General features: G+C 37.4%; 1 protein-coding gene across 2 annotated transcripts in view; it reads right to left on the reverse strand.

The window, feature by feature from the left end:
- The window catches only part of LOC103189063 (low-density lipoprotein receptor-related protein 1), a 147,158-nt gene that overhangs the window by 110,894 nt on the left and 10,684 nt on the right, over positions 1-25,580 (reverse strand). For both annotated transcript variants that reach the window (XM_042344263.1, XM_042344262.1), the window contains 2 exons: positions 13,114-13,236; positions 7,715-7,852 (listed from right to left, as the gene is read on the reverse strand). In XM_042344263.1, the coding sequence (XP_042200197.1) occupies positions 7,715-7,852; positions 13,114-13,236 (261 nt within the window). The remainder of the gene's footprint in view (positions 1-7,714; positions 7,853-13,113; positions 13,237-25,580) is intronic.

The raw sequence follows: 25,580 nt of genomic DNA on the forward strand, positions 1-25,580 counted from the left end.
CAAACGTAGCAGCTAATTTGCATCAACAAAACAGAGTTGTTCTTGAAGTGCTGGATGAGTACTATAGCACAAAAACGTTCAATCTGACTTATGTAGACCATGATAAGCTTGTTTTATCTTGTAATGAATAGTAGAACCAGAGGACACGGCTTCCGATTGAACGGTGGTAAATTCAGATCCAATCTGCAGGGACACTACTTCAGTGAGAGTACTAAACTCATGGAATAGGATCCCTAGGGAGACACACCGTGGAAGTAGAAAATTTTGTTGTTTCAAGAACAAATTAAGACAGATTTCTGTTAGAAAATAATATCTCAGGATACAGTATATAGTTTCGGACATAACATGTCAAGCAACTGCCAGGATGGTGGAAGGCGAACCAGATGGACCTTGGTCTTCTTTTGCCTAGCAAATTCTTATGTTCTTATATTCTTATGGTAGCAGCATCAATCACACAACCAAACTTCAAGGTTGGTTTGGGAGTGGGGCTGATTGGGGAAGGAAAGATCACAACTCAAGCTGAATTAGTTGAGGATAAACTGACATCCTTCAATCTCATCATGCAGAGCGTGCTGGACATGTACACACTTTTGTTGTCCACTATAGCTAGGAGTAACAATAACAACGTGGATTTATATAGTGCCCTCCATGCCGGACGGCGTCTCAGAGCGCTTCACAGTAACAGAAGTAAAAGAAGGATAATTGGGGGTCGAACCTGACGCCTAGGTTGCATACGGGTTCGGAGAGTTTTAGGGGGAGTTTTAGGGTAAGTGGAGGAGGTGAGAACCGTGTGATTTTAGACATTGACGAGAGCCAAAGAGTATGGCTTTGATCTTGTCAACATTCAGCTGAAGGAAATTTGCGCTTATCCAGCTCCTGAGGTCTAACAGGCAGGCTGACAGACCATCAGGGGATTGGGGGTCGCAAAGTGAGGTGAAAAAATAGAGTTGGGTGTCGTCCGCATACATAGTATCTGAAGTAGCACTTTGAAAAGATAATACTCTCCCTACGTTTGCTTTTCCCTTTAAATTAACATAGAAAATCTTTTGAATGCACTGGGGTTGATTGTTTAATTGTATACACAGAGCAAATTAATTGAATCACTGAACACAGCTTTGCCAATATACTATTTTCACAGTATGACTGGGTACAAATTGAGCAGTTTGAATTTTCAAATTCTCAGATTTAAGAGAGGATTCAAATGAATGCGCAACTTCTAGCCAGGATCATTTATGGTGTTGTGTTTATCACAGAATATAGAATAAGAAAGAAATATAGAAATTGTAGCATCATGTGTTTGGACAATATTACTATACATAATAATCCTTGCATTTGATATAGCGCCTTTAAAGTTTTGGAGACGTCTCAAAGCCTCGATATAGCGCCTTATTAAGTTTTTGAGACATTTCAAAGCACTTCACAGAATATACTGTAAAGTGAATTGACTGTATATTTTGTGGGCGAAACACAGCAGCCAATTGCGCACAGAATGAACAATTTACGTTCCTTCATCCAAAAACCTACAATAATTTTCAAAGACAAACCAATTCACACCAGCTGCATGTTTTTAAAATTCCATCAAATGATCTTTTCTTTAAACATTATTAATGCCTTTTTATCATGCTGGAAATTATCCAATTCACATCCAGCGAGATAGCAATTTGGAACAGCAAACTACTTTTATATTTCCTGCTCTGACTCACATTTGCCTGGCGGATGAAGAGATTTCTGTGCGCACACAACTAAGGCCACGCAGAGAGTATTGACAACTGCTACCAAGTGCTGGATAGTTTTTGAACGTTATGAAACAGACTGGAGTGCAGTTTGTTCTTAAATGATACTAAACCTAAACAATGGTTCAAGGAACCACCCAAAAACGTTTAAACTTAATTTCCACTCAGTTGCATACCAGCCTGATTTAGTTTACACCGCTAGTATCTGAGGGCTATATATTAAATCAATGCTCCCAAAAAGCTTTCAGCGTTAAAAGACTCTAAAAGGTACAGTATAATCATTATTGTGGAAATCTTCACACAATCTCTGATGTCTAGACAAGGTAGTTCTGAAGTTGGTGGAAGAAGTGTTGAGGAATAATATTTTAAGATACATGGAATTCTAAGCGAACTAAATATATATGAGGGTTTGTGTTGTTTTTTAAAATTGGTTAGAGGAAAAACAAATAATTCCTTTACAACAATCACCAAAGGCATACTTCTATAAAACTGAGAGCTATTGACAATATGTTTGAGTTTCTGACCTCACATTGCATCTGCCACCTATATAAACATCATGCTAAGAAGTCTATAACCTCCTGCAGTTTCCTGCATTCTTCCCCACAGCTTGCTATAAACCCTAATTGATATAAGCATCAAATGGAAATTCTTCTCTATGTGTCCATTTCCAAATGATTGATAAAGATGGAAAACCAAAGAGATCCCAAGTCAGATCTCTGGAATAGGCCACCAATCATTTGTCACTCCAAGTAAAATCCATGTTCATCCCTCCCACTCTACAATATATCCTGTGAACAGCTTCGGGATATCTTTGTGACATGAAAGGTTCTATACCAAATGTAAGGGTGATCATTATTATTATTTTCCCTAATTATCTGCCTTCTACCTTTGAGTCATCTCTCTTTCCATACGACTACCTTCAATACTATATCCTTAGTTGTAAGGCAATCCTGGTCAAGCTAACAGGTCTCCTGATCCTAATACACAAAAAAAACCTGAAAATCCAGAATGGATTTGACATATATTTGACATGGCAGTTAACATATAGACGACACAAAGCTGGTGGTGGAGGAGGGGGGGAAAGGGAGGGGTTCCACGACTGTGGAATCTTACGAAATAGCCAAGAAATTACAAAGAGAGTTAATCAGGTATGCACCTAGATTGACTTAGAAGAAATACACAGCAGACCGGCATGCTCGATTCCCAGTGCAAAGGGATGAACTATGAGAAATTACTAAAATTACTTCTAAAGTAGATAGTTTACAGAGGGATCAAAACTCAAATACTCTAAGGGAGCATGACAAGAATACTCAGGTTCAAGTTTCTGAAGGCCAAATGTAATGAGATTATTATTATTATTATTAAGAGACATTTTTTAAAAAACAGGATAATCAGCATCTAAAAATTGTTGTAAAGATTAGACCAATGCCCTGGCTAATTTTAAGAGAATGTTAAGATATTATGATGGGATGACAGCAGGAATGGTATTCTGGAAAGACGAGATGAAGGGCCTTCTTCATCTGACTCTCTCCTGTTAACTAACGCAAAATTGATTTAAAAAGATTGATGGTTCAGTGAGTTTTACTGAGTGAATGCCTGAGCCATATAGACTGGGAGATTTTTTTTATTCCTGGCCTGCGTTGAGTTACTTGATTTCTTGGTGCTACCTCGTGTTGCTGGGGCAACACCAGATGAGTTGCAATCCGCCTTGGCACCCAGACTAGAGAGAGGAAAAATCATCCAGAATTATAATTTATCACTATCCACCAACCCCTGATGGAGGTGTACAGGGACATTGGATAAGAACAGGATCAGGCTCAATTGAGATGTTCAATGGATGAATAGTCTAAACTCACTTCAATGTGCTTACCAGAGGGCAACCAGCTTTTCGTGAAATTATATAGCAGAAGGGAAAAAGGAGCCAAATCCCTTCAGAAGAGGGAAGAGAATTGCCCAAAAAGTTTTTTTCAGAAAGCAGGTGTTTAACAAAAATGTAAACACCATAGTAAGCTAGTAAACAATGAAACTACTAACCATACAAATTCCAAAATGGTCATGTTAATTCTGTAACATCTTATTCTAACTGGTTAACACTGGCTTCCAGAAGTTAAAAAAAGACTGTACATTGTCTGCCATTTTCAGGAAATGGAAGTCACTAATTCCAGGAATCATTTCAACTTCTGATTGATTGAAGGCCTTTTACAAGTATGAAGACAATTTTTTTCAAAAAAAAGTCTGGTTTTGAAGGATGCAATAAGTTGAACTGATGTCAATGTAGCATGAATGCCAAGTTAGACACTTCAACAAGTGAGGAAATCTCAAGTTTAAAATTCATGCATCAGCTACAATTAGATTGCTATTCTGCTGTAAAGAACAAGAAGCAATTTTTAAATGACTGTGTTGAGCACAATGAAATGTTTTTTTTCCTGCCAAAATCGGTGGTAATAGCCACTCATTAAACAATCTTAAGTGTATTCAACAGAACAGGAGCGTCTTTGTTCTGTAATGCCCTCAGCAGTCAGTACTTGGTTACAATCATCTGAACTATCCGAAATACAAATAATGGAATCTTACGAAAAATAATTTGATTCAAAAACGTCTGTAACCTAAATTCCAAACGCTCAGCATTTAATATTCTGCATTTAAACACAAAATGCATCCAATCAACCTACATACCAGTACTAACCCTAAGAAAAATAGTCACACTAAGCCCATTGATTTAATCACTCTTGATCAAAAGCAGATCCAAAAGTCCAGTGCCAATCCCAAATGTAGACTACAACATCAACACTAACAAAAATATATGGCCACTCTCTGCTCTAAAATAAATTTGAATCAAACCAATGTAAATAACTGATGCAAATTTATTCCGGAATCTATATCCCACAAATAAAATCAATGATAGCAACATCAACAGTCCCAAACCACTTTAATAGTTATTTAGCAACCTTAACAGAAAGCTAAAGTTTCAGATAGACTCAAAACAAATTTGCAATTGGGAACAAAGACACATGAACTGACCCCTTTAACTCGTTTTAGATTATTTCACTGTCCTTTCCTCTCAACCTAACTCAAGAGGCCTAACTGAACACAAAGTCAGCAACACACATAAACCAACACTCATCCAATGGTCAATGTGACTCCCGTGGGATCATTCTGACCTTCATTACTGCAATCACCCTTGACCACCACAGTTCTAACGAGGGTCAGAGAAAACATTAAAGAAGGGAGATGACTGGAAGAATCATGTGCATGTACAACACATTCTTTATTTAAATTCAACATTAATTCAAAAGAGTTGCAATGAAAACTCAGGTATTTTTGTGCATGAACCCACAAAAGAGATACACTGGAAACCAGAACTGTTTTTTATTTCCATGAAATAAAGAAAGGCAAGCATTGAGCAATTCTGATAGAGAGCCAAGACAATATGTTTATTTAAGAGGTATTTTTTCTAAATGTTTTCTTTCTTGGCCCTGGTCCAATTGCCTGAAATGCACCAGACTGATACCCTCGCACTGAAGTCAAGATACATACATAAAACAAATGCCACATTAACAATCTGTCCCCGCTTACGCAATCATGAAGCAATACCAGCCTCTGTCCAAACTAAGGAGACAGAAAAAAAACTTCAAAAATAGCAACGTTCCACAATTAGCCAAGTTTAAAATCGAATCATTATCCAGAAACGAATCAAATTCAGTTCTTTGTATTTTTTTTCCCCAATCAATGACACTTCCCAAATTGGGTGACTTCCACTCCAAACCACTAATTCTCAAAGTAAAAATACCTCTCCAAAACAGATGAAAGTTTACAAATATCCTAGGATTGAAACAGAGAGGCTAAATTCAGCACAAGACAAGGATGTGGAATAAATTCCACAGCAGCTGAAATGCATCAGAGATGGTCCAGTCCAGTTCAAGTTAGTCAGTTGGCTCTCACCCAATTAGAAATATGGTAACAGTGTGAAGAGAAATGAGTAAACAGCAGACAAATACAGGACCATTTCCCACTAGCACAGCTCTGAGGCAGGCAGAAGGAGGATAAAAAAATAATTAAAACTAGGAAACTTTCGCCCGTCCAAAGAATTTTTCACATTTGACATTGTTTTACTCAGTCACAGTAAATACTGTAGAGTGTTTTGACTATTGATAGGCTTTTATGTTGGTGAGGTTGTCTTGCTTCCCTGATTTCAATTTCCAGGTTTCAGGCAGCATTCGGAAATAATTACTTGAAACAAAAACCTGTGTCAGGAAGTGATTCTAAAAGTTTACCCACAGGATTGGCTTAATGGAAACAGTTACCTTTCAGCTATTAAAAACTATACGTCAACGGTTAAAGGGTCAATTGAAAATCCCACAATGTATTTAACCACAAAATACATTTACTAATATCTATATACTCCCTCTTCAATATCTATACGCTCCCTCTTGGTGACATCATCCGCAGACATGGATGACACCCAACTGTAGCTCTCTGCCTCCTCCCTCAACTTCAGGACCATTGCTGTCCTGACAGAATGTCTGTCAGACATCAAGTCCTGGATGAGAGCGAACTTTCTTCAATGTCAACAAGACCGAGGCTCTCCTGTTTGGCTCCCGTCAGTGCCTCCACACTTCAGGCGCTGACAGCATCACCATCCATGGATACACACTCCATTTTACTAAGTCAGTCCGGAACCTTGGCGTCTTGTTTGACCCTCAACTATCCTTTCTATCCCACACCTGTGCCATTATCCGCTCTGCCTTCCCCCCACCTCAACAACATCGCCCAGCTCCGCCAGTCTCACACTGCAGGCCGCCAAAACCCTCATACAAACTTTCATTGCATCGAGGCTCGACTATACAAACTCCTTGCTTGTCAGCCACCCCAACTCCTCCCTCCATAGGCTGCAGATCATCTAGAACTCTGCAGCCTGTGTTCCCTCCCACATCAGGTCCATGACCCTATACCCCCATCCTCGCCCGACTCCACTGGCTTCCCATCACACAGAGGATACAGTTCAAGATCCTTGTCCTCGCCTCCAAAGCCCTCCATGGTCTTGCTCCCCCTACCTCTGCAACCTCCTTATCCCCTACCATCCTGCTTGCTCCCTCCGCTCAGCGGGTTCCGGCCTGCTTCACGTCCCCCACCTCGTTCACCCCACTATTGGCGGGCAGGCCTTCAGCCACTCTGCCCCCACTCTATCCCACAGTCCATCCGCCTCGCCCCCCCCCCCCCTTGCCTCCTTCAAGACCCATCTCTAAACTCTCCTCTTTGACCGTGCTTTCGAATTTAATTGATAATCCTTACATTTGATATAGTGCCTTTAAGTGCTCTGAGACGCCTCCTGGCGTGGAGGGCACTATATAAGTGCAAGCTGTTGTTGTTGATCACCCTGCTTCCCCCTCCTGCCCTCCAGCCTCCCTGATCCCGACCCCCAGCTCGGGCCCGAAACTCTGACTGTTCAGCGCCTTGGGACATCCTCCCTTGCACTATACAAATATAATTTTGTTGTTACCACCAAACAGGTTAACAAATAGACATTTCAACTAAACCTAGCTGCCAAATTTCTGTACCACAAAACTGATTAGAATCTATTGGCAACCTCAGCCATCGAAGAAGTACGTTGTTGACTGATTGAGTCACAAGTTGTTGTCAAAAGACTAATCATTAATTCACAAAGGGATTTTCAAGATGTATTTTTTGTTATGAGAAAATCAGTGAGTGAGAGGGGGAAAAAGAAAGTGAATTTAACACAAAATCTTGGATAAATTCACTGAATGTCAGCCACAGGGCACCCAAATGATAAGATAGCATTATAACAAAGTACATTATCACAGGATTCCACCTTATATCCTCAATTCCAGTTACTAAAATAAGGATGTTCTGTGTTCAGCTGATCAGCAATTTTGAAACATTATCGACTTGTAATTTCAACATTGTTAATTTTGCGTCTCGGTGCAAAATGAAACAGTAATAGGCTCTTAAATAAGACGTACCTCTACAGTGGGGTCCTTCATCATATGAATCAGAACAGTCAGCTATTCCATTACAGAGCTTGCTCATGTGAATACATATGTCCGATCCCAAGCACTGGTATTCATTCACAGCACACTTAAAATCCTTGTGGTGAGGACCTAGAGACATTGCAAAACATTATATACACTGTTAACATTTTAATAATTAAAATATTAATTGAGAATATGATCACCCACAAAATACAGTCAATTCACTTTACAGTGTATCCTATGAAGCACTTTGAGACGTCTCGACGACAGGATAAGGCGCTATAATAAATGCAAGCATTATTTATATATTTATATAATGAATTTAATTAATAATCCTGACATTTGATATAGTGCATTTCATGTTAGGAGGACGTACGAAAGCACTTCACAGGATACACTGTGTATATACTTATCCAAAGACAGCAACCTCCAACAATCCAGGACATCCAATACGGCACATGGATATTTTCATGTCAAGGATGGAATGCATTCTCTCTCTGGAGGGTCGCACTCTGTTTACCTAATCCAGAGAGTCTAAGGCATACGTCGCAAGAGGCCAAGCCTAGGGAACCCCGAGTATTAGTTGAGGTACTGCTGGTGCTTAACCAGCAAAAACCACACTACTTGCAATTGAGAGCACTGTTTGTGCAGCCCCTTACATAGGAACAGGAAGAGGCCATTCAGCCCTTTGAGCCTGTTCCACCATTTAATTAGATCATGCCTGATCTGTACCTCAACTAATCCTTTCAATTCCAATTTCTCGCTTTCTCTCCACATCCCTTAATACCCTGAACTATCAAAAATCTATCAACCTCAATCTTGAATGGATCCAGCATCCACGGCCTTTTGAGGGATTCCAGATTTCTACCACTCTGCGTGAAAAAGGGTACTGGTAAGGGCCACAGCTTGCAAGATTAGCTAGGAGTTGAGAGAATTTTTTCACTGAATTAAATGGCAGTGAACGAAGTGAAGGAGCTTTGTAAACAAAGTGGAAATTTTCTTTTGTGACTAATCGATCCTCGCATGTGCCAGTGTATAAAAAAAAGGGATAGAACGCAGACTCAATTTGTACGCTGCATGAACAGGGTTGGCTGCCAGAAACAAACATCATTCTCAAATAGGAATTGAAGCAGCAAGGAATAGATCCACCACACAACAAAAACAACAACAAAATTACATTTATAGAGTGCCTTTCACATCCTAAGGCACTGGACAGTCAGGGGTCAGGACCCAAGCATTGGGAAGGGGTGGGTTAGGGGTGAGGGAAGGCAGAGATATGGGAGGGCGACCAAAGGCTCGATCGAAGAGGAGGGTCTCGAGACCAGCCATGAAGGAGGCAAGGGAGGAAGCGAGGCGAAGGGACTGTGGGGTGGAGTTCCAGAGTGTGGGGCAGAGTGGCTGAAAGCTCGGCCACTGATGGTAGGGCGGGTCGGGCGGGAGACACAAAGATAGAAACACGTGGAAAGAAAGAGACAAAAAGCATTAGAATTTTCTAATTTTCTCCCTCACTTATATTCAAGGAAGTACAGCTGGCTGTAAGTGTTAAATTTGAGTTTAAAATAAAATTGATTTGCTTGCAAGATTATTGTGAGTGAATACATCATATTGCATAATTGTATCTCATTAAATCAAATTAATTTTCCTTAGTCATTTAAGGTTTTCCCTACTATCGAATATTTCCCCCAGAACAGAAGCTATGAGCATGAAAATATAAAATATAAAAGGCAACAAAACACAGGTGTTAATTGTGAGCATTAGATAAAAAGCTCAAGCATTTTATGAATGTCACCAGATCCCAAGAATTGTTCTAATGCATATATATTTATGTAGTGTAGTTTAACATAATTTGATCATTAAAATATTAATCCTTGCATTTGATATAGCTCCTTATCAGTTCGTTGATATGTCTCAAAACGCTTCACAGAATATACTGAAGTGAAATGACTGTATATATACAATAATTTTAACAACATTTTATACGTATTATTCGTTGCAACGAATAAATAGGTATAAGATGTCGTTAAAATTATTGTTGAATGGAACTAGAAAGTACATGGCTCCACATGATTATTACTAAAGTTAGTGCCAATTAATATAATCCAAAGGGATGCTAAAGGGAACTACCGGAATTGAAATCTCCACTATTAGTTTACTAGTTTCACGCTATCAAGCACACATACATGTACTTGAACTTGGTCTTCTGTTAACATGCTCAATAACTACTGAATTCAAATGGTTCACAAGGAACCACTTTTCAGAGGAATACACATTAGTCACCAGGTTAGACTTATTTTTCCATAATTTATGGCTATTAGGGTTGTCCACAGGAAGTCATTCATCTTCTATTGTGCTAAAATAAGCTGCAAAGTTACAAGCCATTTGTAATACCTTCTTATATACTGTTGGCTGTACTTACTTCAATCTTATTATTGAGCAAGATTTCCTGTATACATTTTCAAACACAAAGTACTTGTTGAAATTATTTCAAAGTTTGTTGAAGGAAGAAATTAGTTCCAAATGATTAATCAACTGAAAACAAATTAGTAAGGGCAGTTTTAACAAATATCAAACTACTAAGACTTTTGCTGTAAATTTTGCTCTTAGTGCTAAATAGTTTGGTCATCAAGTCAGATTGCATTGAGATCATCCAACTCCTTCAAAAGACTTTTACAGTCAAAAGAATGACCTACCAAACAAGAAAATGAGTTCAATTCCCTGAGTTCTATCATTCCAAGCATCTCACAGAAGGTGGATTTTACACTGATGCTATTGCTACCAGTTTGATTTAATCTCCCTATCAAAAGCTGACCTTGCATACGAAGGGCTCTAATCGACTGGTATTTTCTTCTTTTAAATTCCATTATTTTCTTCCAACAATTTATTTTTTGACCTTATAATAATCAACAGTATCAAATAATTCCTATACTTCTGATTGTGTAACACGGCAATCAGCACCCCTAAACAGTTAGTTCTGGTTTACACATATGTAAATTCCACAGCACTGAATACTCATGTTAAATGAAGAAATAGACTACAATTTAATGAAAATGGATAGAAAAGACTAAACGCAAAATACTGCAGCTGGTGGAAATGTTAAACAAAAACAGAAATCACTGGGAACACTCAGCAGCTCAGGCAGCAACTATGGAGAAAGGAAAGTGAGTCAACGTTTCGGGTCCACAACCCTTTGTCAGAACTGGGGCATGTTGGGAGGGAGAGGCTTTTAAGGGCTAAAAGAGAGGGGAAGGCAGGGCAAGGAAGATAAAGGAGAAAATGGGGGAGAGGAACCCCGATTTACAAAATAGACAGATATAATGCAGCAATAAACCTGCTCGGGTGTCAAAGTTGATGCATACTGTTACTTAACTAACCAATAAACACAATTTTAGCAATTTACTTTCAGCATACAAAATCCCTGAAAAACTAACACGGCAACAGAAAAGAAACATGTTGCGCTTCCAAGATGTAAGCCTGTTCTTTTTCATTTACTATTGTCTGGAATTATTCCAAAATAGTAGGTCACATCTTAACGTTTTCTTCTCGCCAAGTGAAGGCAGCTATTAATTCTAACATTGGTTATGAAAAACTAGGTCATCTGTTGATCCTGAAGAAAGTAAATGAATTCTGGATAGATTATTATTTCAACTTAAAGGGAAAAAAGGCTCCTGTATTGTGTGCAAAAAAATACCTTAACAGGTATACGTTTCAAAAAAATACCTTTCAAAACAAATTTTCAACCCACCTCTGAAGGCAATCTGTTTCTATCTCATTCACACTTATAATAATATAATAATAATAATTCTTGCATTTGATATAGTGCTTTTCGCGTTTTCTAGACATCTCAAAGCGCTTCACAGAATATGCTGTAAAGTGAATTGACCGTATATTTGTGGGTGAAACACGGCAGCCAATTGCACACAGCAGTGTCCCACGTGGATTGAAAATGACGAATTTATGATTGTTTTGTTTTTTGGAGGGATTATTATTAGGCATGTGGAGTAAGGAAACTTGCCCAAGGTTTCGCCCTGTCTGGAATTGAACTCGGGTGTCTCGCTTGCAAGGCTTGCTCTAACCACTGAGCTACAGGACTTGAATAAATCAATGCCATCTACAATACTTTCCCTTCCAGAGGTTAAAAATGGTAATTAACCATGACAGAAAACCAAAGATATGTACGAGATGTTTTGGATGCGATGGGGTGAGGTAAGGATTGAGGTTTGATGTTACAGAGATGGAGGAAAACGGACTTGGTCAAGGATGAAATGAAAGCTTAAAGGAGAGCTGAAAGTTCGAACAAAACACCAAGATTGTGCACTGGCACCTTGAGCTGGAGTGAGCAGCCAGATAGGTAAATGCAACAAGAGCCAGAAGTGAGGAAGTGCTGGGGGGATCCAAGCTGGACATGGACGCTGCCTACAAATGATGTGAGCAAAAGGGAACAATACTACAAATACAACAAATGTAACAGTTGATCAGTTAAACAACTACACTCAAGACTGCCACAAGCACAATTTTACCCTCAGTGCTTCCCCATCTGTACTTTGTTTTTTAGAAATAGCAAATTTACATTCTAAAAGCCATTTTTATTGAACACGCTCCATTCAAATTCCCTATCTAGAGGGAAGGGGCATCCTCTGCCTTGACAAAGTAACTAGCAAGTCATCATGTCTCTAGTCTGAGGTGGTTTGACCTACAGCATATGCTGACAATGTAGGTTTTACTCATGCAGCATTACTGAAAACATATATCCTGTTGTGGTGAAGAAGAATAGGATAGATGTATTGTATGACCATGGAAGAGGATTAGTGGCCTGCTGACCCTTAAGTTAAATGCACAAGAATTATTTACACAACTCAACCCAGATCAAATCACTCCATACTGACAGCTCAATGCCACAAGGGATCTTTAGCTTTTTTAACCAGTAACACACATAAATGATAAAGGGGAAAATAATCTACTGTTAGCTATGAGTACTTATATGATAAAATGCATAGAAAAAGGAAAGAGCACTAAAAGACCAAGCTCCGAACAAGAATCTCTGACTAAAGGATACAATTTTTTCTAAGTTCTTGTTGAATAAGGATAGAAATAACCAGCTCTGCAACAGTTTACACCTAAAAATGATCATGACACTTAGTGACTAAATTGGAAAATGCTGGATTTCCTCCACATCATATCACGCACCTTGAGTGCAAACATGCAAATGACAATTGTAATCATCAACTGATGTACTGATTTCTGTTTTGACACTTCACCTCCCAATCATACTTTTATCGAATGCAAGTTTGATATAAAAATCATATTAAAAAATGATATAAAAATCACGACCGCAGTGATTTTGTTATCGATATGAAATCATCAACAAAGAACAAAAATGCCATTGCACTTACAAACATCAGGTGCTTCATCTGAGCCATCAGGACAGTCCTTTTCCCCATCACATCTCCATCCTTTGGATATGCAGGTTATCTGGTCCTTGCATGCAAACTGTTTGGGACTGCACGTCTTCTGTGCTGTTAAGAAAAAGCAAATCATTGCTATAATTAAGCATCAGTATTACACTAGAATTACACAAAGTGTTCAAAAAGGAGCTGAAACATTCACATCATTGTTTTTAACCTGGTGAAAATCTATTTAAATATAAAAATTTATATGTAGCACCCTCAAGTTAAAGGTTTAAGTAAAAAAAGTTAGTTTCTATGGTTTTCTCTCTGACAAAATTGTCATTTTCCACTTTTTATAGCCATGACAAGCTGTTTGTCTAGTCTTTTATATCACCCTAGAAATATAAATGGATCAATTCCAGCAATTAACTCATAAAACAAAGTTTGAAGATCCAAGAAATTATTTAATTTGTAAATGCTACAAATTACAAGTATATAGCTAAGTATCAATTTTGGGCCATCAGTTTAGAAGACCCGAAAGCCTTACTTAAAAAAAACCCTAAAAATTGCACTTGCACAAACACAGGCGGTGGTCTGCAAGTTGTGCAAGTATAACCCAGGGTAAGTCAACAATATCAAGCAGAGAAAGAGGGAAAAATATTGGGGCGAGTGAGGAGGTATTGCAATTAATGCAATAGAGATTGATTTGGTTATTTCTACAAATATCGCAAATCTAGCAGCAACTGCTGAATCAGTAAAGTGACGACCATCACAATCATCCTCTTTTGCAAAATACTGACACTTATTTGATCCCTATACCATGACCATGCTGCTGGAAACAGATTTACAGATGTCTAGAACAAATATGGCTCTATGGGTTGCCATTTTTTTAAAACAATATCCTGTCTGTAGCTGTTACTCAGAATTACTTCAAAGCTAATGTGATCAGAGTATTTTGATTCACTTAAGTTGCAACACCCTGAGCAGATAATAAAAATGCATTTTTTCTTTCATTTGGTAGATAGATTAAAACTATTTGGGGATGACGAAAATAATTGGTTCTTCATTACAGAATTTACCAATGATTGACATTTTAGAAGAGTCTTGTCCACTTTTTTAAAAAAATACACTTGCTGTCTATATAGGAAATGGGAGAATATTACAGCTGTCTAAGAAAACATAAGCAAATGTGGAATGATACATGGTAATTTAATTCAAAAAGCCATGTTTCACAGACCATGAAAAATCTTCCCCATCATGGATCCTAACCATTTATTTAATCACTTGTAGAAACGTTCTGCAAAGCTATCCCAAAGTTAAGTCAGGAAAAGCAACACAACTACAGCATTACAATAACTGCACAAGTGAAAAAAATGTTTGATGGCATTTTTAAACAGTCAAAAATACAGGTATATGGTAATTTGGGGAAAATGATAAAGAATGGGAAATTCTGAGGAACATCCAATAACTTCACAAAATAATAATGCATAATCAGGTTGCAGATCATCAGGGCGCCGCAGTAATTCTGTCCATTAGATTTTCCTTGTATACTAATTTAGGTGCCTCTTCAAATTCTAATTATTTACATGTTATATCAGTAATGCACTAACTTTTAATCAATTTATTTGTGCTGCAAATACAACCTATCAATTCTTCATACATAACATAATCACATAATTGAAATTAACTAAATGTATCTGAAGAAATCAAATCTAAAATTAAATTCTTAGAACTCTGTTTAATTAGTTAGAAGCAGCAACTTCCAAACAGTATAGAATATTGAAAATAAAATGCAACTCAAAACCAGAGTCCACTTGTGAATCTGTTGAAACTGTTTCAAAATCACAAAAGCCCCGGTTAGGTTGCAGACTAGACCTTGGTCTTATTCAGTACTGAGTGATTGAATACTTTTATCTCAAGAGATTTAAAAACGTTTGCAATTGGTCTTCCAGTGGTGGTGGCTTTGGCAGTCATAACGGATTATGCAAAGGTTAATGTTTAAAGCATATGTGCAGTGTTGTAACCGACCCAACATTCTTTGTCTTTTTCCAGCCAATATACACATATGTGTTGTTTAAGTCTGTGTTGGGCAAGGTTTTTTTTTTTGGCTTGAATTCAGAAAACATGAACTGCACAGTCACGATTGAAACAATTGACAGCGATGGCGACAAACTGATCATAATTCTAATTAAGCTCTCAAAGAAGTCACCCAGTATAATGGGCATTACAGTATATCAAATGCAAGTTGTTGTTGAGACAATGTCTGTTAGACTTCAGGATTTATTCTTGTTCCAAGTATTTGCTACACTCAGCTCAGTTTTTTGTTTCCACAAGTTTCATCCAAACAGACAAAATATTTTCTAACTTTTTCAGCACATTCACCAGAGACACTTGTGTTACCAAGCCTCCACAGAACACACATTTTAAATCAGTACACACATTTCAAATCGCAGCCAGCAAGGATTTTGTTAAATAGATTTTTTTAAAAAAAAACTTTTTTTTAAAGTTACAAAATCTTCAGGAACTATTAAAGCAGAAATATACTCAAAGGGGTACTTCACCCAGGAATTCAGATAATTTCTGGCCCCTCTATTTACTTGTTTGGTTACCTCATCAAAACAGACCATGAAAAGCCATTATTGCCAGACTTCCAATTAGAAAAGATCGAGGTAGCAGCCTGGTTCAGTTGGTATCATTCTCTGATGCCCAACAACAGAACTTTTAAGCAAATTGTCTTGGCTGACCCTAAAATATAATAATGGGAGAGCACTACATTGTTATAGGTGCTATCCTTTGGATGAGACATTAACTCAGGTTCCTGTTGCTTGTTCAGGTTGTACCATTAAGAAACAAAAAGGAGTTTCTCCCAATGTCCATTTGCTACATGGCTGTTTGTGAAATTGTGTGTGTGCAAATTGATTTCTGTGTTATCCAGAAATACAGTCACTCCACTCTAGAATAAATCCTGTGAAGCACTTTGAGACATTTTGCAAAAGCATTATTATTATTATATCATTATACATTTTTATAGCGCCTTGGGACGTCCTCCCAACGTGAAAGGCGCTATACAAATGTAACTTTGTTGTTGTTGCTGTTGTATTATTCGATCAAGATTATTATTCAATTGGACTGAGGACCAGCACTCTGCCATTCTAAATGCCAATCGAAGTATAAAAAGTCTTCAGCCCAATTAATAATGGGCATTTTCCCCATGTCAAAATGTTTCAATGTGATTTACATAAGGTGTTACTTTGAAGTACAGCAATTGACATAAGCAAACTCTGCAGTAAACCCATGCCAGCACTTACAATACAATATTGCATGTGTATAGCGCCTTTCAAGTCAGGAGGACGTCCCAAGGCACTGAACAAATGATATGGATACCAAGAAAGTTCTCTTCCTACTCTTCTTCAAAATAGGGCCATAGGATCTTTAACCTCCATCTTAACAAGTAGACACAACTTCATCTTAATATTTCAACTATTTCATCTCTGGAAGGGTGCCAAGGAAGGAAGGCCTGGTTTAAGTTAAGGAACCAGTTGGGTTTAATCAAGTCAATTCTGGTGCAACACGAGACCCTGTTTGGATACCCAGATAGGGCCCCACAATAATTTAAGGAAACAAGTGTGGCATGAAGTGACCTACCTGGTCATCTCATTCTTTCCCCTTGTTATAATCTCCAGAATTATTGCCTTAATTACCAACTCCAAAAGGATTACATAATATATATATTCAAAAAGGAAAGGCATGTTAAGTTAAACATTACTACATTGATATATTTAACACAGAAATACTGCATCTTAGTGGTTTGTATACAAAACTCTGTAGACATCTGAATGATTACAACAATTGAGTAGCAAATTGTATTATGCTGGAAATTCACATTGTTTTACAGCCATATTCTCAATAATATTAACTTAATAGCATGCAAAAAAATCCTTAAATTTGATAATAGTGGCTCAGAATGATGTCTTCAAGCACTTCACAGAAGTGTAGCGACTGTATTTTGCAGGGAACCCGGCAGCCAATTTATGCAGAGCAACATCCCACAAACAGCTATGAAGTGAATGACTTTTTTTTATTTGGGGAATTGGTGGCCAGGACACCAGGAGAAACTCCCTTTAAATTGAGCAGTGCCATGGGATCTTTAATATCCACCTGATCAAGCAAATTGGATCTTAGTTTATCGTCTCATCCAAAGGACAGTACCTCCATCAATGCAGCACACCACCAAGTATTGTAATGAACTGGACTATACAGGTTCAAGGTCCTGATGTAGAGTTTGGACCCACAACCTTCTGACTCAGATACAAGAGTCTTACCAACTGAGACAGGCTAACACATATTCTACAATGGCCAAAGGAAATATCAAAATTATCCCTTCTAAATATCTAGTCCTTTTTCAGTACATTAAAGTAACTGGTAGAACCAAATCCCACAGGAGGCAACAACAACTGATAGGAAGAGACAGTGTTGTAGATCAAAGCTGTAACAGATGACTGAATCTGAAACAACAAAATTTGATAAGATTGTGCTAGGAATTCTCATAGCTATTGTTAAAGATGCAATGCTGGTGTTATCTTTAGACATCAAGATGTCCATTTGGACTGGTATGACATTATTAAAAGGATTCAGAAATGTCATCGATGCAACACTACTTTAATTCACACGGAGAGTACTATCAAGGCTCCATCAGTTCAGCGGTAATAGATATCCCATCAGTGATGACTTAAAGAAATGCCTCCTTTAGCAATGTTCCCATTGTATCATTGTATAAAACAGATGCATAAAAAGTCAAAGCTCTGTGAACATGTGGTTAACGGAAATATTGATTCAAAGGAGAAAGGTGATGGATGCAACGAATGAATCACCATTTCATACTAAAGCTCGAATAGAAAAACAACCAGAGGCACAAGCGATGTCGGACATCGGGATCATTGTCTCAAATTAAATAGGGTATGCGTAATACCAATAACTCATCGACTATATAATACACACTTATATAGCCTTTTACATCAGGAGTATACCAGATGAAACATAGCAACAAGCATACATTAAACTTTAGAAATCAGAAATTGGGTTGAAAAAGAGCACATGAAATCATTCAAAATCTAGGAGGAATGAAGCATGAGCTAGGATACTAAATGAGATTTCTAAAAATTGTGAACGAGCAGAAATCAAATGGTGCTGGGTGTATAAAAACACATGTTTTGGTGGCATTTTGAAACCCTGTGCAGATAATACTTGCTGTGGGAAAATGCTGGAACAATACCGGTACTTGTAAGTGAGGCAATACAAATTAATACAGTAGCCTAATTAGTATTTTAACCACAATTCCAGAGCAGAAACATGGTACAAGTTATTCATAATGTCTGTGTGTAATTCTTAGGGATATAGTTGCTGATTGCCGGCTGTTCTCCGGTACCATGCCAAAGTGATCATTAATCATCCATTAACCTCATCAGCGAGCATTAGAAAGCTCTTTCATAATGGAGATACTGAAGCTGAGCCCACAAAGGCAAGCAGGGTCCAGAGTAGTTCAGAGTAATTTGATGGTCAATCTATCTTTCACAGTAATTTGTTACAAACAGCATAATATAAATAAGGTTTTAATACGGACTCTTACGAAAAAGAGAACTGCAAAAAGCTTTCAACTTAAAGAGATTCTGAAAGTCTGCATTTACTCCCTTGTGAGTGCATATACACACAGATCAATTAAATCAATTTTCCTATAAAACTACTCGATTTTCAGATTGACTGCCGTGCTCCAAAATGTTGTTCTGGATGATGAGCAACTCAAAATTTCTTATCCAACATTTTGAAACAGCAGTTTGAAGGCTTGTATAAACAAATTTATAAAAAAAATTGGTACAAACAAATGTTTGTCAAACCTTTAAATGTAAATAAGCACAGGAGCCAAGACAAGCAACTATTTCACTGANTTTTTTTGCACAAATTCCAAAGGGTAAAATAACCAAACATTCTGGGAAAATCAATCAATAGAACCCTTTGAGAAAAGTTACCAACCAATGCAAACATTGTACATGCTCCATTTCTGCAAAACAGCTTAAAGAATTAGTGATGTAATAAACTAAAACTATTCGAGGGTCATAGTCTATTTTGCATTTAAAAACTAAAGTATTTTTTTTAAATCTGTGTATGTTTTAGTTGACAATATTTTTTAATAAAAATTGATCAAAGGAAACAGTGTCTTCGACTAACAAATGCAATTAAGCTTTAGAACCAAATTAATGAGGTTCCCAGTCATGAAATTGTTTATTAAATTTGCAGATGACACCAAGTTGGGGGAAACTATGGAATCAGAGGAGGCAGCAAAGGATTCACAAAGAGTGCTTGTTGGGTTTGCACATGGGCTGATGACATCATGCAAATGGCTATAGGCTTTCAAAAATCCATCATAATGAAGTTTCTCTTATTTCAGGAGATAATGCTGAAATGTTACTTTCCATTGCTCACCTCTTGAAATGAAGTGCTATTTATTGATGCTCAAATGATCACTGTTTTATATAGATATAAAAAGAAGATATTGGGCTCCCCAGATACAGTCAGTTTTGCTTGCGGAATTTCAAGGAACCCTATCCCTGAGCAGCGCTTGAGAGAATACAGAGTAAGGCAACTAAAATGATTGAGGAGATGGAGTGCCCTGGGCTATGAAGAGCGATTAGGTAAACTGGGCATGTTCAAGCTGGAGAAGAGAAAGTTGATGGGCGATGCGATTTTTGTCTTTAAAATTATGAAGCAACTAGACAATGTAGACCATGATAAGCAGTTTTATCTTGTACTGAACAGTAGAACCAAAGGAGATAGATAGCCTACGATTGAAGAGGGGTAAATTCAGAACAAGTCTGCGGAAACACTACTTCAGTGAGCGAGTAGCAAATGTATGGAACAGGCTCCCTAGGGAGACAGTGGAAGCAGAAAATATTGTTTGTTTCAAGAACAAATTAAACAGATTTCTTCTAGGAAAAATATCTCGGGATACAGTACTGTATATAGTTTGGGACACTAAGTGTCAAGCCAGGATGGCAGAAGGCGAACTAGATGGACCTTGGTCTTCTTTCGCCTAGCAAATTCCTATGTTCCAATATTTAGCACATTGATAGAATACAGTTTGCTGATGGTCAGGACAAGGTGTAGTCCATTCTACTCATGCTGTAGTTACTTTTTGGATCAACATTAATAAAGTTTCTGTTGACACAAACTGCAATTGTTACTTGAACAAATGTACATGCAATCCTTATTCAGCAATATTATCTTCAGCCAGAGAATTCCAGACGTGAAGAGCTTTTGCTCAAGTGGGCTCCAAGCTGGGCAGAACCTTTAGGTCACATTTAGATTTGTTGGCCAGGATACCAGGAGGAACTCCCTTCTCTTTTCGAATTGTGCCATGGGATCTTTAATGTCCACCTGAACAGGCAGGTTTAACATTTCTTCCAAAGGATGGCACCTCCGTCGATGACCACCCCCACCCGCCCAGCCAAGCACTGCAGTAGTGTGTCAGTTTAAACGATGTGATTCCAAGTACCAATGTGGGGTTTGAACCCACAACCTTCTGACTTAAAGGCGAGAGTGCTACCACTGAGCCAAGCTGACAAATTTAAAACTAATTTCTTTTGACAAACATAGAAGATGTGTCAGTTTCACAAAGAAAAACTTGGCAATGGTTCAAGAATACTGGAAAAACACTGGTATTTTCAGTTGCTGTTACTGATATCCTGTAATATATCCCTGGATGACATTGTCTGAATTGGCAGCACGTGACAGCTAATGCCTATTGGCTACATCGTTTGTCAGCATTTACTCAGATCATAACATGCCAAAGTATGAATGGAAATATTTTTAGGTCCATTTTTTCCTCACATATGTTGATTTTCAAAGGTTTCAAGACTCAAACCTCTGTTTTGTTCTTCATTCAATTCAATATTGTTCAAGGTACTTCAAATGAGTAAAGGCTACATTAAATACAGTATGGCTAATCCAAAACAGTTGCAATGTGCCTCACATCACTTTTCTTTCTCTTCATTCCTGACCTATGCTTAATTCAAACAAAATGTTCCTTTTTAAAAATGATCAGGTTAATAAATATAGTTCATCACCATCAAAATTCACATAGCGTTGAAGCACATTTCAGAATTCTAATACTAAAGTATGAGAAAGAGCAAAGGTAATTTACTCTGTCGCCATATTATCCAAATTGGTGAATAGTGTCATTGGGTCCCCTATTGTGAGATGGTCTCACCTTCTTCTGGATTATGTTTTCCAGTCACTTATGTATCAAGCCCTAAAGACCAAAAAAAAAAGTTTCCATGCTATACATCAAATATTTTTCCAGAAGAGAAATGGCTAAAGAGATGTGCTGTACAATTTCTACACATGGTGGTTGGACGGCAGGTCATCAAATATTAAGCTGCTATTGATTAGCACAGCTATAAATTTAAAATAATCTATGCATGCTGGGGAACGCTGAATATGTACAGATCAAACTGCATTTGAAAGAGAAAGATAGGTTAACGTTTCAGCATTGGCTTTCAGTAAACTATTCTACGGGGCAAAACTACTATACAGACTAGAACTTGGATAGTAAAGAAGCAAAACCTGCACTTAACATATGAAAGCAAATCTTAATTGGTTACTGAGCTAAAAAAAAATTTAATTGCATCAACCACTCAGCATATACAGTACTAATGGGGACATTTTGAGAGAGGTGGGACACGTACACTCAGAGGAAGTGGAGCAAATTTAATATAGAACATTTGTCATCATGGTAGTTTTAATTTTTTCCAACACCATTTTACAGTTTAATGTTCTTTTTCTAACATATTCAGGTCACGATTTGAAGTAATCAATGTACTACGTAACATAAATTTCCAAATGTTGCTTTTGTTTGCCGATACAAATTTGTTAGTCTGTTATTTTGGGAAAATGACCTTATGCATTATTGACTTAATTTCTATTTGCTGGAAAGGAAGTGGGTGGGGAAGAAGAGTACAATCTGTCCGTCAGCAACAACTATGAACAGATTCTTCAGCAGTGGTGTATCACATACTTCCAATCACACTGATCCCTGTGAACGTGTATAAAAAAATGAATGGTGCTTTTTCACGCAACAACTAAAGCAGAAATTCATTCTGAATTCCATAAACATGATAGAATTTTTTTAAGATTGTCTTGCCAACAACTTTGCTGAGGGCAATAGTTTTGCTCAGTATTTTTTCAAAAGCACGTACAAACAGTTTATTAGCACTGAACCAAACGCTTGGCTGTCTGAAGCAAAATCACTTGCAGCTGGTTTCCCCTCAATCATGGCATAGTATAGTTTGAATTATTTCCTTCTGTGGAGGCCTAATCCTTACCAGGGTGAAAAGAAAAATGCAGAGCCATGTCTTATCTCACTGTAATCCTTTCTTTTGACTTGCAGAAGTCCAATTCTTACAGTAACTAATCAATGCTATAACATCATCCTCATAACTCAAAATGGTTTAATCATTAAGCTGAAGAACAGAATACAATTCAATTATTTGCTGGTACCCAATTGTGATCAAGAAACATGAACATTTTCTGAGTTTTACTGTCTCATACAGTACTTCCAAAGCAATTTGTTTTAAATGATTATTCAGGATAATTTTATTAAATTATTAATTCAAAAAATTATAAAGCGTAAATTGTGCAAATTATTAATAGCATATCACTCGGGAAACTCTATACATTAGCTAGAATGGAATTGCAAATTACACACTGTACACTCAACAAATATAGCAGGGGGATTATAGCTTTTGTGCCATACTAGAAGAGTCAAGATTAAGCCCTACAGAACCACAGGCTAACAACCAAAATGTTCAAAGAAATGAAATTCTAGCTACACTAATTGCTAAACTGCAACTGAACAGCAAAATAGCAAGGGGAGGCCCATACCCTGAAAATGAGACAATGAAAATATAACTATGACTAATGAAACAAAAAGTTTATTCTTTTGATTTTTAGCACACAATAGATAAATATATAGAGCGGCACGGAGGGGGAGGTGGGGATTTATTAGTTAACAGCTAATAATTAAATCTTAGATGTCATTTATAAATGCACAAAATGTGATTTTTCTAAATACAGTGCTAGTGCCAGCCTATCAGTGGTCCAAATGCAGCAGATCAATTTTAGAAATTGATGCAATTTCCAGCCATTAACTCAAGTTCTCTTATATATACTCAAATGCGGTACACCAAATGAAAATTCTTCAACATGAAGGCTAACTCAGCAAATTTTTGCCTGGCAGTCTAAATTTTGAAGGCAGAGATTTTTTTTTAACAGCGCTACACCGAACTGTCAGTCTAGATGACAGCAGCAGCATGGAACACAAATATCTTAAAGATTGTGTTATTGCTCTCAATTTATTGCAGTGACCCTTAAGCTGATACAAACAATGCCTCCTTTAGGGCGAGTCGTTAATGTTACACATAGTGGCATAAAGAATTTCTTGAACCCAATGGTATAGCAGATCAAGAAAATCAAAAATCAAAACCATCAAGCATTTTAAAAGAATTGCAATCACCAAGTTAGAGCCAACAGAAATTACAATTAGGTGCTAAATCAACACTGCAATTTGCCATGAACGCCAAAACGTCTTGCATTCTCAAATGGAATTATTCTCACAAACAGCTCCAGTTTCCCAGACATATCTTGCTGTTAAGAAGGGGACAACAACCAACATTCCCAGGCCTTCCTCAACACAGAATCAGCTACAAAGACACCATATCAGTAGTTCAGGGCAACTCTCCAATTTCCCTCCACCAGAGACTTCTCGGATTGCCTCAGTACTTCTCCACAGCAACAAACTGCTGCTCCTAACATGCTGTAGAATTTTAGCTGTCTTTTTTGGAAAGGTGATGATTGTTTCTGGGGCAGACACGAGAACAAATTTTATATTCATTTTTCAAAAGTCATTTCAACTCATGCAGCTAAATGCTAAGATTTAGCTGGAATTCACTGAACGGAGCATAGCCCCTAATGTCAATAATAAATGAAGAATTATGCACTACCACACTAAAGTTGGCTGAACCATTTAACTGCTTCATGTCAAAGCAAAATACTTGCACGCTTTCTCCTAAATTATTGCATTTACAGATCAAACTGACATAGATCAAATTTTGATAATTTTGCTAAAATGGCAATTACAAGTCTATATGTACACAAACACCATTCCAGTGCATACGTTCCAACTTTATTTATTGCCTACAATAAGTTGTTAACCTGTACTTCTGACTTCACATCTTTGGTCATTAGCTAAAAGGGAAATGACCCCTTCAAAGTTTACACCCCTGGGCTTTTATAGCCAATGTTGTCTCAATGAAAATGGAAAAAATTAACACATCATCCTTTTTACATGATTTTCACTGGCCCACACGAGCGATCTGGTTGCTCATTCATGTGGGCCAATGATACATTTATATTGCACCCTTCATGCAGGGTACCATTTTGGAAAGACAAACATTTAAATCTAAGGAACAGAAGTAAAAAAAGACTGTCGTGAAAATGTGGAAATCCTTGCAGAAGTTGTGGTTGACAAATTTACGTCAGCTAATTTCACAAATCGGTTTCTATGAAAAAGGCCATTTACCTCATCTGGTCTCCTGCTTCAGAATATTCATACTCCTGTCTTTCATCACAGTACTATCTTATTCTAATGAATACATTAACAAATATAATTTCTCTTGGAAAATAAATCTATAGCCCCTTTGTCTATTTCCTTGATTTATTTTTTCTATCCCATTTAATTTTTATAGACCTCTACATGGTCCCTTCCGAGTCTTTCATTTCAAGACTGAAGAGTCTGTCTATCGGTGCTCAGAGCTCATTTTTAAAAAATGCCTTTAAAAATACTAACCTTTTTACTTTAGTGTTCATTAATGAATGTAATATTTTTACCTTTATCCCGGAATAATATCTATTTTACTGTTTGCCTTACCTTATTGAGGAAGAAATAAGAAATCGCTTAGTACTACCAGGACATAAAATTTACTGGGACAATGAATCAATTGAAAAGATATTTATCAGCACAGTTCGACTCTTTCCTACAGAAATGTCCTAATATATTTGTGAAACATCACATCTGTTAACCTGATGTCATTAGAAGAATTTGGCAAAAACAATATCCTTTCTGTGTGATTTAGTATTCTGATAATCGTCACTAAATTATACTTTTTATCTTTTATCCACATTTCAAACCACATTACTTATCCTAGAACAATTAATTTAATCTCCAGTGAACCACATGATTCAGTTATTTTATTCAAATAAATCATATATTGAGCCTATAAATGCTTACTTTCTTTAGCTCAGTTAGGGAGGTGGAAAGAGGATGAAGTATTAGTGTTAGAGCATTCGCCTCGCAAGTGAGGGGACCTGGGTTTGATTCCCGGGCAGGGTGAACTTTTGGGCAAGTTTCCTTACTCCACATGCCT

The sequence above is a fragment of the Callorhinchus milii genome, unplaced genomic scaffold, assembly GCF_018977255.1.
Source record: "Callorhinchus milii isolate IMCB2004 unplaced genomic scaffold, IMCB_Cmil_1.0 Scaffold27, whole genome shotgun sequence".
In the NCBI taxonomy this organism is placed as follows: domain Eukaryota; kingdom Metazoa; phylum Chordata; class Chondrichthyes; order Chimaeriformes; family Callorhinchidae; genus Callorhinchus; species Callorhinchus milii.